The following is a 20,725-nucleotide window of genomic DNA, read 5'->3' as shown; positions in this document are numbered from 1 at the left end:
GTTAGGTATTAAAATTCATCGTAACATAATGTCACATCGTTATAAATACACTCAAGTTTTATTTGTTGTATAGTCTTACCCAATTTTCCCAGCGTAGGACCCTGGTAAAAACTGTTGTAGATGAAAACCGGCGTTTTCGCTAGCATAATGAAATCGCTGACTGCCAAGTTCATTATCAACACGTTGGCGGGCGTTTGCAATGATTTACATCTGAAAAAACAAAGACCGGATAAAATTACAACAGTGCTAAATTTGTTTGTTCGCAAGTTTAGCGATATCATATTAATGCATGTAGGTACTATAATGACGTACACTGTGCAGTGCATGGCATAGTTTAGCTTATAACTAACTTGATGTACATGAAAATCACTAGTGAGTTCCCGAAGCAACCGAGTACCATGAGGACGGAGTACAGAAATCCGAGAATGTAGTGTGACGTGGGATTGGGCGGCATGAATTTGAACCAATGACTGTTGATTAACTTCATGTAATCGTCCGTGTAGAACCCGTGTTCTTTCCACGTGTCGATTGGATAATTGGTCTTGAAGTCTGACATGACTACGATCTCCTCTGTGTGATTCGACATGTTGACATTGGGCGTTTTGTGCGCGGCATCGCTTAACCTTTTGTCGGGCTTGGGCCAAACCTTGTCCTCGCGGTGCCTCAAATTGTTTTTCTGTACGGGTTTAGCAGGTTTCGTGGCATTGGGAGGCGTCTTAGTTGTAGCAGCAACGGATTTCGGGGGTTTCGGTTTTGCAGTTGTTAGATTTGCGGTACCAAGATTTGTCTTGGTAAGGTTTGTGTTGGTTAAGTTTTTGTTCAAAACAGTCGCCAAACGTTTCGAAACACTTTTTACTGCCGTCGAATCACGGCATGTTAAACCATTATTACGATCCGATCCGATGCTGCAATCGCGTGTTAGATTCGTGACTTGCTTTTGTTGCCACACCACAGATGGAACCTCGGTATTGACGCTTGCAATTAATTTGACGGTTGTCAGGATACTAGTTTCAGTTTTAACAGTACTTGTACAAAAGGTAAATGTATTGAAGACAAAACAACTTATGCATATGAAAACGCGTAGAAATAATACCATGATTTGAACTTGTAACCTTCACATTGATAGCAAGCTTACTGAAAAAAAAAAATATAAATCAGTATAGAATAATGACAATTTAAAAATAATAATAAGCAACTTATAATATATACATTATTTGCGTGTCATTATACTAATAAAATCATCGATTTGAAAGTAAGATAATCCCAAACATTTTTACTTAAGTGTATTTAAATCTTAAATAAAATATATTAAAAATACTAGCCAATAGACAATATGTACTACATAATTTCAAAAAATAAATATTAGTGAAGTGATTTATTTTGATTTATAAAAAACAATGTATTCAAATATTTGTCTTCCGACATTGAATATATAATTATAGCTCAAATATTTATACAAATTTACGTGAAAATTATCGATTTAAAATTTGAATAACAATGACATAGGTATATTATATACACGTAGATTGGGACCAGTGCAAACAACGAGTGCATAGAAAAAGTAAAATCTACGGCCTTATAAGGTCATTATTAGGGCTAGGGTCTTCATGCCCTTACAAACCCTAAAATATGCATGCACTTATGCCCTAGAGAATCACTAAATATGCTATTAAAATATGCATTAAAAAAAAATCATGGTACATATTGAATAAAACCTTTTTATTTTAATATCTTTATAATATTTATAAAAATCTTGTATATTAACAAATAATTGATAATTTTCTTTTTCGATTTTTTTTCTTCTTACATCGAGTTTTTGTGAATTACGTATGTGGTGTATCAATAAGTAACAATACGAGTGATGGCGAGGAATACGAACACTAATTTTAAAGTATTTATTTTCTATAAATAAAACCATCATACTAATATCTACATTTAAAATTAGGTTATTTTTATTAAATTATAAACTTACACCTATATATTATAAAAAATTGTCAAGTATACACTTATAAATGAAAAATGGTCAAATATGCAAAATATGCAACTATAAATTTTAAATATAATCTCGCATTGCTATGAAACAAATTTCTATATTACTTGGCTACAGTGGCGGATCCAGGGGAGGGGCATAGGGGCTCGTGCCCCCCTGTCAATTTTCTATCAACATTTTTTTTATGTTACTACGAGTATCATATAAATAAAAATACAGTTGTAAATAAAAATAATACTACCTTTTACCTACTAGTAAAATCATTAATTAAGTACATTTAAACTGATAAAAGGAGTTACAGCTTAGTATCTTATCGATCTCTATTTATAACCATTAGGCCCGGAGCACACGTCTTGCGTTATCTTAACGCGCGACACCGCTGCGACGCCGCGACAACGACGTGGTATAGGTACTTACAATTTAATTTCGTACTGGCCGTACTGCAAAAGTACTTAGTAAGACGACGCAAAATGATTTAATTGATTGCTGCGGAAATGTTATAAGTGATAAAATAATTCAAAAAGTTCATATTTCAAAATTGTATAGTATTTTAGCTGATGAGACGACTGACGTAAGTATTTCTGAACAATTTTCATTTTGTGTTCGGTATTTTGATTCGGACACATGCTCAATACGGGAACATTTTCTTGGATTCACAAAGGTTGAACATGTAACTGGTGAATATTTAGCTGACATCATTATACAAATATTAAAAGAAAAAAATTTAGATCTTGCTCTGCTTCGAGGACAAGGATATGATGGTGCCGCGAATATGAGTGGTGCGTTTAAAGGAGTACAATCTCGAATTGCAAGTTTACAGCCTCTTGCATTTTATACTCACTGTGCCAACCACAGATTAAATTTAGTGCTCAGTAAAGCAAGCACTGTACCTTCAATTCGCAACACAGTCGGAATAATAACAAATATTTATAACTTCTTAAGGGAATCTGCTTTAAGAACTCAACTTTTGAGTGAAAAAATTACAGAACTTTTTCCACATCAAAAAGCAGTAAAAGCTAAAAAGTTGTGTGAAACACGTTGGGTCGAAAGACATGATGGAATTTTACATTTTTTGGAAATATTACCAGCTATAATAGTTACATTAGACGAATTAAGCCTTAGCAACCATACAGGAAGCAATGCACAATCTCTATCTGCAGCTATTTGTAAATTTGAATTTTTGATTTCCTTAAAAATATTAACGAAATTTTTAGCCATAACACTTCCACTTTCAATGCTGTTACAGAGTATTAATATTGACTATACACAATCGATAGAAATGATCAACAATGTTAAAAATTTATTAACTACAATAAGAGAAAATTCAAAAACGGAATTTAAAAACATTTTTGAAGAAACAAGAATAATTGCAGTAAAAATGGACGTTGATATAAGGATTCCAAGAGTAACAAAAAAACAATGTCATCGTGCAAACGCTCAGCCCGAATCAACTGATTTATCTGAATTCTACCACGTTAACTATTTTCTACCTTATTTGGATTATCTTATGTCAGAACTAAATTCACGTTTTAATGAAAATAATGATTCAGTTATTACTAATTTAAAATTAATTATTCCTAAATATTATTTTACTTATGAAACTTCAGACGATAAAATTTTGAATGCGGCCAAGACATATGAAGCAGATTTACCTCATAGTATTAAAGCACTACGCGGTGAGTTAAATTTATGGAAACAATTTTGGAAAAATAAACCAGAAAAGGCTGATTCTTAAATGGAAGCTTTTAAATATGCATCTATGTTTCCTAACATTAAATGTCTTTTAACAATTCTTAGTGTGATACCTATAACAACAGCAAGTGCTGAAAGGTCATTTAGTTCTTTAAAAAGAATTAAAACTTACCTACGATCGACAATGAGCCAGGAAAGACTTAACGGCTTAGCAATGTTGCCTATAAATAAAGATATTCAAGTAAAACTAGGAGAAGTACTAGATGTGTTTGCTAAAAAACGAAAACTTCTATTCGACCTATGAGGCAATATGAGAACCTATAAAAATATTTTTACTTATTTACTTATTAATGACTACATATATGTATAAATTATTATTATATGGTATTATGTGATATTATGTAATCAACATTATTATTATCATTATTATTATTATTACCAATTTTGTTTAAAAATAAGAGTATGTATTATTAATTATATCATCAAAGAATCATTATATAATTTATATGTGCCCCCCTATCAAAATATCCAAGATCCGCCCCTGCTTGGCTATGTTTTCAATGATTATTTAAAAACATGCGAACTTCCAGAAGTCCCTAGCTCTAGTCATTATGTTGTAGTGTCATTATAATACACAATATACCAGGGTCCTGGAGATAGATAGATTATCAATGGTTACTAGAAAACAAGAACAAAAAATGTTAAAACGAATCCGCTCTCTTTGTGGACAGTTTACTTTAAATAGTTTCCTTATTATTACATACATTGTACGGTTGATAAACTAAACACTAAAAACCCTCATCTGTGTTTACATTGTATCCGAAGGGAACACAACCGAAATTACTTTTTCTAGCTCCACGTTGTGTGAAATGTGGTGAGAAACACGTGAATCTGATATGAATATTACTATAACACATAAATGAGCGTCTTGTGCAAGAAAATTATAGACGTATAAACTGAGAGTAATTTTTCAAAAATATGTTGTCCTACTAAATTCGTAAATTAGGATGCGATAGGTACGTGAAATAGTATATAATATTTATTTTAATATTATACCTGCATTATTCACATCAGATACTAAAACTAATGACAATAGATAACAATAACACGGCATATTTTAAATTATATACCTATTGCTATCACAGACAACACGAACGAGAATACTAAAACAATTGTTCAATATTACATTGAATCTCTGATCTCTAATTTTATAAATATCGTAGGTATACACTTGACTCTCTTTAGTTTAAATAATTTACTCACTGGATTATAATAATGAAAACAATGACATTTTACAGGAGATATATTATGAAAAATGTAGAGATAAGATAAAGAAATTATACATATTAATATGTGTGTTGTAGATTTAATGAAATTTTTTTAGATATTATGGTAACGATTTAAAAAATATGGGAATTGGAAATTGCACTGATTTTAAAATTAGATTTTTCTTTTAAAGAATATTTTTCTGTGAATATTTCGTTCAAGCTGAAGGAGTGATTTAATAGTTTTTGACAATCTTGTATATCGATTAAAAGTTGATTACACATAAGCATAAGTTGTCTTTCTTTATTTTTTCAATACGTTCTTAGAGCAAAGAAAAACTGCTGACATCGAAAGTCAGAACCCATCAACGTTGTGTGACTATAGATTTCCTTTGTGTAACAATACCATTCGTTACTATACAGTCTTCGTATAATACATTTTCATCAACTATGATTTACGTTCCAAAGTAAACTTTAAAATAATGTATACAGCAAAGCTGCACCAATAATCCGATTCCACGGGGAATACAAGCAAAAAATTTAAGATAATCATAATATTTATTTATTGAACATCAATATTAAATCATGAAATGTGATGATTGCGTTCATTTTTTTTTCAAAACAGTTTTATTCCATAATCGTTTTAAACACGGATGTACGTAATAATACGCTTTGCGGGAAAAACGCATTCTGAAGTTCAATCCTGAGAAAAGCAAGAACAAATATCAATATAAATACACCCACTCAGTACCTATCTACCGACCGATTTACTTTACTTACTAAATTTGTTTTATAGCGTGTAAGTGGGTTTTGATTATCTACCTTTAATTACATAATATATATATATTGCACATTCTGATTTATGTAATGTTTCTGTTTCCTCTATTAATTATTTATATTCAATCAAGGGCCACTGCATGATGCAAAATAAGTTACCCATTGAACAGTTGCACACGTATAAAACGTAAAATATTTTTAAAAAAATATGTATTTAAGTCCATAAGACATACATAATAGGTACCTCTAGTTAAAAGCCATTTAAAACAATATAATAATTTATTTAATATTAATCATGCCAAAATGTCCTGCCAAATGCCAGTGGAAGAATGTTTTTTTTTTTTTTTTTTATCATCATTAACGTCTGTACAATACTTTTCAGTGAACTCAATTACTCACATGTACTGTTCAGTGTTGTTTTATAAGTTTTGTTTCAGATAGGCGACTTATTATTTTTATATTGGTCAACGTTAATCACGTTCTGACATCTGATTTGTACATCAAAATATCCAATTATTGAACGCACACTAATATGATGCAACTATTCTCATACGTATAGGTACCTATACTAGGTATAGTGTTATATGTCAGTAACTTGAATTTTTGATTATCCATAAATATAATGGGTAACTAATTCTGTTCCAGTAAAACGAAAAAACTCAATTTGCACGTTCTGCAGAATTTTACAACGGTGATCATTACGGAAAATTAATTCCGGGCGAAAAATGCTAATTGCCATCACGGTGTTCTCGGTAAGCAATTTCACATTTACTCGTAATTAAAATTTAAAAAAAAAACATATCTGATGGTAGGTGGTTGTAAAGTGCACTTGTCCCACTTTGTAAACAGCAAATTTTTTTCGATACACGTGTAATATACCTATACATATTTTATGTTTTTATATTTTATACATAATTAATTGAAATTCTTTTATTTTTTATCGAGTTTGGATGGTGTACAGTGCAGAGTAGTGCACACGCATTCATCAGTTGCCCGCGTCTATACGCAATGTTATCTGTGATATTCATCCTGCAATGTTTCGAGTTCACTTATGTATGCTTGACACTTGTAATTCGTTAATGTTTCATATTAATATGTGAATATGTGCACAATACGTGAACAGACAGCATTGTATGCAAAAACAATTCGACGATATTTTTTTAAACTTTTTAGTCGTGTAATCGATTTTATAATATAGCAAGCTAAATAGGTAACCAAAAGACGTATGAGATTTGGTTTATGTGTACATACGTTATAGGTAGATTTGTTTGGCGTTTTCGGGGGTAACAACCGCAATATTGAATTGATTCGAAACATTTATATAATTTGTAAACAATTCTAGAGCCATGACTATCTTAGGGTCATCCTCATATCATTCTATATTACCAATTAAGGCATCCCGGGTAATCATGTTTTCTCCTCTTCCGACATAACACTGCTCTGAATAAATTAATATATTATACAATAATTATTCTACATTAATATTTATATAAAAATAACCTTCTAGTTTTCGAACGCAAGGGACACTCCACCAACAACTACGACTGGAAATTTTTGAACAAATCTCAGGCAATATGGTTTTGACTTATGGCCACGCGCTGTTCAAAATAGTATTTTTTATGAAAAGAACTCGTTCAATTTCTCGTTTCTATTAAAAAAGGAACTCATTCTTTTCCTCGTTCCTCGTGGTTCGTGAGTTATTTATTATTATTTTAATCACTAATCATATCACTAAGTCATAATATGTGAATAAAAAATGGTAGTCGCGTCTATTATTTTTTCTACAGATTAAAAACACGATAAGTAAAAGCAATTTTTACCCCAAATGTTTTTAAAACTTTCCCGAGAAGAACAAAAGAATTTTAATATTTACGTTTTTATTCCTAAAACTAAGGACTTATTTTGCGTTCGTATTCCTTTAAAAAATAATGATTTGTATCTTCTATTTTTCTTTGGTCGTATCCAATATTTGATAAATCTACAAATGATGGATTTTATTTAAATAATAAATAACTTTTAGTTTTGTACTTGAACAGTTATTTTTAATTAAAAAATGAAAATAAGATTTTAATAAATAATAATTGTTACAGCTTGTATTGTAATTAATATTATGTAGGTACACTCTATGGGTAAACAAAACAATGACGTTGGTCCGGAGTCGATCAGACAAAGTCGGGGGGGGGGGGGCGAACTTCACACACGTTGTAAGAGCTGGTACTGAGCCTAGTGGCGTAATATATTATCAATAAACATTAAATATCTTAATAAATGGTTCCATACAATTAGTATCCGATACCTTATTATATGACAATTGGATATTAAATATTAATTACGTAACACACTTACCTAATATTATTTCAAAAACTTTTAACATTCTTGCAAATATTCTTTTACATAATTTTAAGTTGTTGAAAATCAACCTTATTCTAAAAATTAAAATATTTTTAAGTTGTAGGAACTAGATAATAAACTACTTGTTCAAAACATGATCGAAATACTCCGAATAATTCAATAATATTTTTTTCTGATATTATTAATAATAGTGATATTCTTGTATCCGAAAGATTAAAACAGGTCGCTTAAGTTCGAATTTTCGTTTCACTTTAAATAGTGCTTGAAAAATACGTCTGAAAAATAAAAATACTGTGCATTATTCAAATGCATATTATACCTATGCAATGTGATAACGGCTACTACCTAATACCTATGGTTACTATAGTGTATAGGTAACGTGACAGTATGGTATTGTCACGGCCTATCTTGATGAAGACATTTTCACAGGGTCAAAAAGCTTGAAAATTAAATACCTACAAGGTTCCACGTAAATTGTTAATTATAGCAATTGTGAAATATTAATGATCCATGTACATTTTAAAATGTCATTAGTCGAAATGGGTATCTATGTGAAATATGTCCTACCCGTCTTGGTTATAAAAAAATACATGCTGGGGCGCAAGTAAGCTATTTCAATAAAGAAAAGTGGGCAAATTGACCTTTTTGATCCGGGCACAACATATACTTATTAAATACATTCCGGGACGCAAGTAGTATATGTACCGCTCTAACGATTTTGTAAACCATGTAAAGTATTGATAATTATTCACATATCTGAATTTGAATAGTATATAATATAAATATATTTATACACGATCAGAATTTTTTTTTTAAAAACACATATTTATGTGTGTATTTGATGATTTTGTAATTTAGGTCACGCGTTTTTCAAATCGAAATACTCAATACCAAGTGCGTATTTCTTGTTATTATTATGATGGTAAAATATTTGTCGCCATTTCCGCTTCGTGTATAGAACCTTCTATTTAAATACCAAAAGCCATACAGTAGGAATTTCAAGATCTGAGATTTCAAGAGGAAAATGTCGGTTACCATACACTAATGACCCAACCACATTATTGCAAGTGCCTATTGTTAAGTAGGTGAGTAGGTTAGGTTCACTTCAGAAAATAACGAATATGTATATTATGAGTTCAATAATATTTTTTTTACTTTAATTCAATTTTTCAATATACAGAAGAATAATATAATATTATATTGAAGGGACTGCTTAAAAAAAAAAAAAAAACCAAACTGAGAATAGAGTTTTAATGATGTGCATATATTTTTAATATATGAGAACATTCTTAGTACAGTAGTACCCATCAGCATAATATATCCATTAATATAATATATACTATATAGCCACATAGGTATAGCGGTTTAACATCAAACCAATCAACTATAATTTATAAACACGGGCTATAGACTAAAGCTGATAAGACTGTAGAGGATATAATACATACGATTTTGATATGACGTTCTTATAATTCTGATTGGAATTATATTTTGAAGATATTATGTCGTCCCGTTGCGTGGTTCTATAATATTATTGTTATTGTTAAATAGTTTATTAAAATTGTAAAATTAATACTTGAATACCTTAATGTTTCAATAACGGCTGCCGTTTTAAATATGCTCAACGAGTGAATTCCAATATTGGAATCGCCCAAAATTGGTTTTATAGGTGGGTAGTTTATATTTATTCATAATATTCATATCATATGAAAAAATGTGTTAGTGTGAACAAATTGATTAAATATATTTTTAAATTTTCAATAATTTATAATGGAAGTGAGCGCAATCAACAATAGCCAACAGGTCATAAATTGTAGATTTATGTTACGAGATATTGTAGGATACGGTTAATATGTCAGTGGATTCGTGTTGTAGTGCCTTAATTTAAATATTGGAAAAACGAGAATATATATTTTTTTAAATTTAATTTTATAATATCTTTTTGAACGAGAGAGATATCTCCTAGATATTGCGACGGAGATAGACACTCAGTTTAGGTAGCTATATGCATTTCTATACAGTAGTACACCATAGTAGGTATACGTACACATAACTAATATCATTGTACCTATCTTTTACTGGTGGAACTTTTCCGTTGATCTCATATCAAATAAACCTTACGATGTCGCAGAAATAGATATAATATTTCCACATAATATATACAATTGTTGCGCCGTTGGTTTGATGCAGCGGGCACAGACACATTATACATTATATTATGTATGCATATTAATAATACAGTACACACGTTGCGGGGTCGACGCTGTAGAATAATTAATTTTTAACTTTTATTATTTACAGAGATTTTCGTCGGATAATAATGAATTTTATCCATTAATGGAAACGTTACTAAACCGTTTAAAATGTTTTCGCCAAATCGTTTTAAATCATAATAATGCCTACCCACAAAACGCATAAATGCATAATATATTATTACGACGATATTATATTATAATGTATTAATATTACCATCAAAATGCATTTTGTATTTCAATTACGTCCTTTAATTCGTTACCTACGTTGATTGAAATTTGAAATATAATATTATTTAAAGTTAATTTTTATATTTTTCCATTTTTCATTTAATCTTTCAAACTATGTTAAATATTTACTTGGAATTTTGAATTAGTTATTTAGTGCATTAGTAAATACCAAGGTACCTATCTACCAAGAGATTATAATATTTTAATATAAGAATATAAGGTGGGTACATACCCAATAACTATTATCAAATATATTATATTGAAAAAAAAAACGTAATTCTAAAATTTAATTTCTCAGTTAAAATAAAATAATATGCATGTCAAGAATATTGTATTCTCGAAATTGTATAATCTCTTTAATTTCATCAGTCCGAATTAGGTATTGGATATATGAAATATATTTGCATAACATTTTTATCAAGATTTATATAAAAAAAACTAATTGTAAATACCAATAAATATCTTAAAATTATTCTTTAGATTTTCAAAATTTTATTGTGTATAAAATAATTAAGTATTTAAGTTCTAGGTAATAGTGGGATGTTCCAGATTTCTATGGTTAATATTTTTTGAACTACCACAAAATACTGAAAATCGTTTGAGGATTAATCATTTCCATCGGGCTCATCGGAGTTGACGGTTTGAATTACACTCTTGCAGCTATTGATGCAAACTAATAGAGTCCCATACCTGAATGGGGATAAAAATGATATAATAATTGAGTCCATGCTTGAGAAAAGTAAAAATATATATCTATAGTATAATATAAGTATAATACGGAGGCGACTACGTGGTACCTATCGTTCTTATCATTTGTATGAGTTTCGTCGGATAACAATTAAGATTGCAAAATATGTAAAAATGAGAAGTACTCATATGATTAATAAAATTAATTATATCAGAAGCCAAAGAAAAAGAAATTAGAGAATAAATGTTACATTCAAATCAAATAACAAGATTTGAATTCTTATAGGTATACAAAGTCTATCGCATACGTTTTTACCAATATAAGACATTCGATTTATTTATTACAACTGAATAAAATTATTAACAACTAGATTATACCTATCGTCCACATTAATTAAATGTTTAAAAATAACATTAAAAAAACATTTTTAATCATACTTGACACCTGTAGAGTTTTTTGTTACAGACAGTCCTTTGTCTGTAAAACTGGGAACGAAGATGTTTATTTTATAATGTTTGACGGGACTCAGTTATTTTTATTACATGGATTTAGGTAAAATGTACCTATAAAACCTTCGGGGTCACAATTCGTTCTAAAAGGTTTTATTATGACTCTATGGTACTGGTAGCAACAGTAGCCACAAATGCAGTGCTCTACCCTCCACAACTCAACGAGTAGTATAATGTTATGTAAGTTGTATGTAGTAAACTGTGACGAATGTTGCACATACTGAAATACAGAACCTTTTAATTTAAATTAAATGTTGTTTTTTTTTTTTTATTCGAGTCGAATAATACTGTAGTGAATTTTTCTATTTCAAAAACAACAATATTCATGATCAGTTCAAATTTTATTTTATTGTAACAAATTACGATGACGGTTGTTAATTATTTAAGATAACTATATTCAAATTTAAAACTGAATATTTACGACTAAAATATTAATCTGAAATTCCACACTGATTAAATAATTTCTTTGAATTGGATTATCTACCTTCAAATGACATTTCAGATACATTTTAAGAACTACATTCTATTGCTATCGACAATGAAAAATATCAGCGTTTTCTAAAAATGTTTTAGCAAATTTTTATGAAAATGACTGCATCCACCACTTCTCTGGGCTGAGCCACCTTCAAACGAGCCAAGTACAACTACCAATAATGGTCCAGAATCATACCACCGTCACTTGGATGACCTATTTCATAATCCACGCCCATCAATTTAGGTATTATTAGATTGAAATACTTAAAGAACACCAAGCAAAATATGACTTCATCTCCGATATCAAAGCATACTACTAAAAAACTATGGGCTTCAAATTTAAAGTAAACTTTTAAGGAATAGGTTAGGTTTATCATAATATTATTGTAAATTAATAATAACTATGGTTTTAATAAAACTTAATTTAATTTTTATTTATTTGCGCCTACGTGTTGTAAAGAAGGCAGTGTAATGAGGTTGGGGAAACTTTTATATTTAGGTAATTCAGTTGGGAGGGGGGGGATCCTTATGAATTATAATCTTAATCGTAATTTGGAAGCTTCGGGAAAGATAGATCAAACAATAAATTTCAGTTGATATGTTTTATTATTACACAATTCTTAGTTAAATACAGTATGACGAAAGACTTACGAATATTATGGCCATGTGGAGTTCGTTAGCGTGTGTGTTGCTCTTGGCTCAGAACTATTGAATTTAACGAATGTAACTTATACGTATGTATATCGTATGTATTATGTTAACAGTATTTTATATCTTATTCCTTATTATCAATAACTAAGTTTATACTTTATAGGTAGTTTGTAGCAGTGTCACACACCCATGATCGATCCGTTACAATATGTATTTTTTTGTTGCGGTTATGGGATGTTTATTTGGAGACCTATCGATTCCTCCAATGTAACATCGATTCCACCCGTATCGACTCTGCCAGCACAGGTAGTCTAAAAACAACCTATCAATTCCGACACCAACCAATGTTTACCTCAACCTGCTGCGGTCGACCTGTTTCCTTCTCAACTTTATCAACAAATATATTTACATTTGACTTAATTAAAAAAACTCATGTTTTTAGAAATAAGACTCGAGTACCTATATTATATAAAAAAAAAAAAAAATAGATACCTTTATTATAAACATAATGTAAATACCTATAAAACAGATGATAACGTTAACCAACCGAGTACCGGCTACCATACGATTACAATAATAATTATAATAAATCTGCAAAATAATGCAACAGTTATTACTGATCATTTAAATGTTGAAATAAAATTAATAATCGATATATAATAAATATATTGCACACACACGTATGTTTCTTAAACCAAACGTAATCCCTACCAAATGCTAATGGCCAAAATTGCCAATGCTTTAGTCCAATATCACAACAGTAACTGATTATTTTTTACGCTTTTGAGTCATATTTTGCGCTTATGAGCTATTGATTCCCCTCCTATTTGGTTGTATAAAAATGACGACGCTGTGTTGCCATACTGTCTGTATCCAACACAACGTTTTACCATTTAAATGTAGGTATATCACTCCAGCATTAATTTACATTTATTTTGGATGACACAACACCACCTTAGAGATATACATAACGTATCATATGAATAGTAAATATTCGTTGTCATATAACAAGGAAAACACAATACAACACAAAGACGTATTATAAATGTATGTGAAATATGAATATCACCCAGTTTCACAAATAGTGGGGACCTATATAATACGTGTGACTGTGTTTTTGATATATATTATGCAGCAATGGAGGGTATAATATATGCGGTTTAATATGCTTGAACGTGCCGTGGGTTATGTAAAATAAAATCTCTTTCGAAGGCTGCAAGTGCGTATTGTTAAGCGTTTCTAGGGTTCAACGATATCATTAGAGAAATACATCGCACGCACTTAAAAAACTCCATCGTAGAAAACGTAACGAAACAAAATTAAAAAAATTATCCAAGTACTTAGTTGATATTATAGGTAGACCGAACGTTTTTAGATATTTTATTGATAAGACAGGGACGGCGCTATTTTTCGCGGGGCCCCGGAAAAATTAAATTACAACTTATACCTACATCTCAATACGGTCTAAATGAATGTTGGCGTTGAACAAAACGGTAAAATACAGTTGAGTACGGTACACGATTGAGAATGGAATTTTTGGTAATTCAATTGAGGATGCTCCATTTATTATATTTTTTTTTTGCCAACGTTGCCTTACCTATTTAATCATTTTTATCGACCGATTAAGCCACAATGATACTCGCCCGGAGTACCGAAAATCAACTTTGAAATGAATATGAAAAGTTTGATGACGTAGGAGAGTGGCTTATGTCGATAGTTGGTCTACAATTTATAAGCCATGAAGAAGCCGAAGATGCGTTTTTAGAGTTAATGAGTTACGGTCGAATAAGGTAAAAAAGAATTAGCGTAAAAATAAAAAGACAAAATCGTAGACAATAAAAATAAATATAATATGTGATAGGTGCATAATTCTGTTATTTTATTAAAATGTTTTGAATATTATGTTGCTCAACACTATCCAAGAATTGACGTAACTTCTTATAATCTATTATTTACTAACCCATTGTTTATATGTGGCCATCTTTTTTATAAGATTATAATTATTATAATGTATTACTATGCCATTGAACATTTTTATCATACATTGCATTCATATATTATATACATTTGTTATAATTTATTTTAACAATAATATTAAGTATTATTATTATTTCTTATTGCACTTACATTGTCAGTTTAAAACAAAAAGTTGACGTGGTAAATCATAGTTAGATAGTCAACTAAATGATATGACAACGTTTCACGTAAATTCGTTCCCAATCGTATATTCGTTTATTAGTTTTTTTTGGGTAACCGGTGAGTTATTTGTGAATTTTAAGTATTCTTAATCATTCAGCCAGAAATGTTTAACATTCTCAATGGTTTGATAGCCGAATATACCTAACGCTTTCCCTTGAAATACAACAATATTCAATGGCGAATCTTCAAAGTATGCACAAGACTTTGCAGTATTTAGACGGTCTTTTATGGCTATGAGTTATACACTTAAGTACCTAGTATAAGGAATTATTATTTACATTCGGGGGCGGACGACGGTGAGAGATTCTCAACGAAAACTCAACAACGGCGCTGGTTTGATTATTTAAACTAAATGTTTTTATAATGTCAGTAGTTATACTTCCAAAAAAAAAGGTCAAGATTTAGTTTTAAACTATAATGTGTGCTTGCTTAAATGTTTTTATGGGATTTTTTTTTACGCTCAACGCTTTATCGATATAAAAGTTAAAATTAACGTTAGGAGGATGGAGGAGGGACGTCGGGAGATCGCCATGTGCGGCTTCCTCAAATACGATCATACATAATTTTATTTTAATTAGGTAGGTACATAAATGTATGCATTTTTTAGGATTTTAAATGTGGTTATAGTTATTTTGTTTTTGATAACTTTTAAACATTTTTCATAGAATTTTTATTTAGTGACGGGTTGTTTAAAAGAAAAATATTATTGTTGATCCTATAGCCCCTAGGGATCCTGCAATAGGTATACACTATACAGGATACGGGATACTGCGTTTATCTGCGTTTAACTGCATTCAACGTGTGCTGCATTGTTCCCGTAAAACTTTTTTGGGAAATCGCATAAAAATGATTTTGTTTGTAAATCAACTTACAGTAGGCAGCGATTATAAAATCAAATGTTTTAATACATTGTATTTTAAGTTGTTTTTTTTTTTAATTTTATTCGTGTATAATTATTCATACGTATACAATACATTTACAATCAACAGTTTTATCGGAAAAAAAGAGTTAATATTATATTATTATTTTAACTTTGCCTCATTCTAGTGGTATTTTGTCAATAGTTCTGAATACTTATTGTAATCACCTAACAAAATATAGCTTATACCTTTCGGTCAAAAATATTTTGGTAAGTTTACGAAAAGTTGATCATGAATTATGATTTCACTAAACCACCTGTTTCTAATATTTTATAAATACTGATCAGCGGGTGACATTTTTGGAGTATTTTTACTACTTAACGTGTTAGTAGAAATAGTGCAGTAATCTGGCATAATATAGTGTTCAGTTTGAAACGGTTTCATTAATTTTTAACGCCATTGACGTCCGAATATTAAACAGCGGATATCAAATTTAAACAGTGTGTATAATATTGTCCACGGTTTTTATTTGAAATAATTATTAATTGCATTAAAGCGTATGTCGCTATCGATTAGTAACAAATGTAAATTGTTTTCTCGCATATTGTACACTCGAACGCATTTTTTTAAAAAAAAAAAGGCAGTCGGTATTTTAATGACTCAAATGTAGCAACTGTTAAAACTTAATTGAAAATTACGATGCAGCGCGATAACAACAATTCAAGTGTACCTACGTCAACAACGAATGCATCTTTTTCTCCAACACTTATTATTGAAAATAAATATTGAACATCGCTTACTAATTGACGGATGGCAAAATAATTCACATCAATGATCAATGTGCACTGAGTGTCGTTTAAATAGTTGGAAAATATATCAAGTCGAACGGGTTGAATTGTTGTACAGAGACTACATAATATGTTGGGATCTATTTACAATGGATTGTAAACTCGACGTTACGGCGTGTTTATTTAAGACTGACCACAATAAATAATTATTTTCCATAGAAATTTGTCCTGAGGGTCCGACGAAAAAGGGGACAAAAGCCGTACGTAACAGTTTTTGTGGATTTAAAAACTATATAAATATATGCGTTCAAAATCACAGTCAATACCTACCTAGTCTAGATTACTTCTTTAATTACTAAATATTTTACTTAAATTCCCTATAATTTTAATCGTTGTCTTTTTTTCCAATGAGAAGGATAGTATATAGTTGAGTGGTTTAAAAATGGACCAAATTAAAGAGACTTAAAGTACCTGACCCACGCGTAATCCGTTTTGTTAAAGTTTTTATTTAGAATAAATGCCTATAAAGAATAGGTACGTATTACCTATTTTCAGGAAACACATGTAGGTACTTAGGGTTTGTATCTTTAATAATAATAAAGTGCTGCAAGTATGTTAAATTACGTTCAAACTAAAGTGTTAAATATAGAGACAACAAAAATAATAATAATTAAATAAGATAGTTTATTATTTTTTTTTCATGTATAGGTTCAATCGTATCGACGGATGTCGATACCATACGGTAACGTGACTTTTTTTTCCAAATGTATAACGAACATTTTCAGAAATCTAATGCTTTTGTAATACACACTTTGGGCTACCTACTAACCCTGGTCTACGGCAGGGATAGACAACTCAAAGTTACCAGAGGGCCAATTTCTAGAACTATAAAATTTCATAAAAGTCTATGAATCTTGCTTTTCAATTTCTATTGCCATAGGATGATTGTACGAATTCATTATTAAATAAATCATTTATAGTTACGTTCAAACGTTAAAATCGTATAAAGTATAAAGTAATTTGAAAATGTAGCAAAGGCCAGATAAAAAAGCTACCCGCGGAGCCGCCTGCAGCAACCTCCTGCTCTACGGGAATTGGGAAGGTTACAATGTTGTGCACAACAATTCATTTTTAGGTATATATTTATGTCGCATGTGAGGTTATGTAATATTCTACCTTCCGCCATACCAAATGGCAAATTGACCGGTTCTAAAACGACTAAAACATAAATTAAGACATCTTCTCCATTTGAACATCTCTTTCAACAACACAATTGTTATTTATACACAACTGTTTCGTCATGCAATAACTCACGGATTCGACATTTAAAGTATAGGTGTATTATTAAATATGTTATAATTTTAGAGTTTTTTTTTTTGGATAACAGCACAAATTAACTGACTTTTGATTTAAATGACTTATTGACATATTATACGAATATTCTATAATGTAAACTGTATACCTACATCATTGATATAACATTACTATTGGTACATGTATGTACATGGAATACAACTATATTCCACTCTACATTTTTTGAAGATCCTTTTCATATATTTTTAATAACTTTACAATTTTCCAATATACCAGCTAGTTGTATATTTTTAGACTTTGGACGAGAAAAATGTGAAATTTATGGTAGGTTTACTGAGTTAAGAAAAAAAATCTATTTTGTTTTTTTTGTTTTTATTATACTTTATTTGAGCATATCAAACATAAAACTAAAAAAAAATTAAAGTTCTAAATAAGATTAAAATGTTATTATTTGCCCACATAAAGTGTGAAGTAGCTAGGTCTTGTCTTGGGGAGCAGGAAAAATCTTAGTAATCATTGTTAAGGGTTAGAATGTATTACGGCAATGTATATCAAACAAGAATAATACGGTTTTAATATAATTGTATTTTGTTCAATGCACAAAGTTGCAAATGTCTTTGTGACAAGTACTAAAACAGTGTGCACTCCTTCCACCAACACTTTACAGTTGTTTATACCGAAATTCGTAAAACCATATAAAGGAAAATATAATTTTTTTTTTAAGTAGTTTCCAGAACAATATATAATGATAAAGAAAATACGTTCAATGTACCATATTGAAACGTTTGAATGGGTACAACCAATGCAAAAACATCAACATTCAACAATCGTTACAACGAGTATACCGTTTAAAGTGTTACAACTTACAAATGGATTAAATTATTTACAAAGCAATTTAATCAAGAACTACACAGAAACAGTCAAACCTTAAATTAACATGCAGTTTATGATATATCTTATACCTATAACATGCATTTGGTTCACTGTTTAACTTAACATATTTTAAGAAAACTGTTTGCACCACCTTAGTATTAAACTCTATAATTATAATTGTATACCTAATACAAATTATATTATTTTAAACTAGAACTGCGATGTTTAACAATAAACAAACACATTCATCAATATAGTTTCAAGACTGAATTGGATCTGTTGGTTCATTTCGCACTCCTAGAACAAGACTGCCACAACTCAAAATTCATGAATTTTGAGTTATGACTACTTTTGGATAGAGAAAAATAAGCTCTATTAAATGCAAGAACGCCACATTCAATATCATTTTTCATTTAGCAACTATAGAGATGTGTCAGTATTGAATTATTTAAATATTGATTAATTTTCAATGCAAGAGAGCCATATTTACTTTATGGCAGTATACTTATTTTTATTTATCCAAATTATCACTGAAGTCGAAATTCAAGACTGCCTTATTTCGACTTGTGGCGTTCTTGCACTGAATAAAAACTAATTATCGTGTAAAACAGCAATATTTAGAGTTGTGGCAGTATTGCATTTTATAATTTATAATTGCATTTTTTCATGGCTTAAATTCAATACTGCCATATTTTAATAAGTGGGCATCTAAAAATCAATTTCTGTATGCAATACAGTCGCATCTCAAAATATGGCAGTCTTGCATTTACTTAAAAAATTGTAAATGGCCACATGTCTAAATTTTTGGGTTTAAGAGTGAATTTCAAAATATTTGAAAAATTAATATTGTAAAGTATGATTGTAAGTATTTAAGTGTTAAATTTCAAACGCATAAGTAAAAAACTCATTAAAATATCTTAGGTCCAAACTTCAAATTAATTTTTCTCAAAACTATAAATTTTGAGTTGTGGCAGTCTTGTTCTAGGAGTGCGATTTATTCCACACGAACAATATAATATACATATATGAATGAGAGTGATAATAATGTTAAAAATAGGTATTAAAGTATAATGATATTGAGCTATTTTTTTTATGAAAATAGCTTAATAATTTATGGTTAAGATCCGAGCTATTCTTGTTTTAAAAAGTTAAAACATACATTAGTGCTGTGCCTACTCGGTTTTAAATCGTTGTTGACACTCTATATTAAAGCTTAAAATTATACCTATTACCCATATTTTTTTTTTATGTTAAATTTTACTTAACCATTTAGGAATTTTGGCACGGGATCAAGGAGTTAACTTGTAAGTTATTGTGAGCATGTTTAAATAATAAATTGTCGTACTTAATTTGTCATCATAAAATTAGAACTTACTCGCTAGAAATTGAAGCAATATAGCAATGTGCACTAACGTGAAAAAACGATCATTATAATATAATGCAAAATGATAACTTTAGTAATATATACAATAGTTATTTAGTTAGATATTAAATCTTTATTATTATTATTATTATTACTATTTTTTTTTATATAATATTATGTCTGTGCTAACATGATATAATCATAAATATATATAGATAGAGATTCAAATGAATATGAATTCTACATTCCAATAGTTAATTTTAATATTTTACTATATTCCAAATTTGAATACTGCGTTGTTATATCTTATATTATTTTGTTGATAGACATACTTAATTGTTAAGAACAGTTATTACTATAATTAACTTAGTAGTTTAAGAAACTAATGAACGTATATGGAAATTATGTATATATAATATACATGAGTAAAGTGGGTATATAATAATA

The 20,725-nt window shown here is 29.6% G+C and overlaps 1 protein-coding gene across 1 annotated transcript in view; it reads right to left on the bottom strand.

Moving 5' to 3' along the window:
* Positions 1 to 20,725, bottom strand: part of LOC132948272 (melanopsin-B-like) — a 54,827-nt gene that overhangs the window by 5,881 nt on the left and 28,221 nt on the right. The window contains exons 2-3 of the mRNA XM_061018680.1: positions 351 to 1,134; positions 80 to 210 (exon numbers count right to left, since the gene is read on the bottom strand). Of these exons, the coding sequence (XP_060874663.1) occupies positions 80 to 210; positions 351 to 1,096 (877 nt within the window). The 5' untranslated portion in view covers positions 1,097 to 1,134. The remainder of the gene's footprint in view (positions 1 to 79; positions 211 to 350; positions 1,135 to 20,725) is intronic.

This window comes from Metopolophium dirhodum, chromosome 7, assembly GCF_019925205.1.
Source record: "Metopolophium dirhodum isolate CAU chromosome 7, ASM1992520v1, whole genome shotgun sequence".
Lineage (NCBI taxonomy): Eukaryota > Metazoa > Arthropoda > Insecta > Hemiptera > Aphididae > Metopolophium > Metopolophium dirhodum.
Note: the sequence above shows the minus strand (reverse complement) of the source record. Positions and strands in the feature narration are given on the sequence as shown.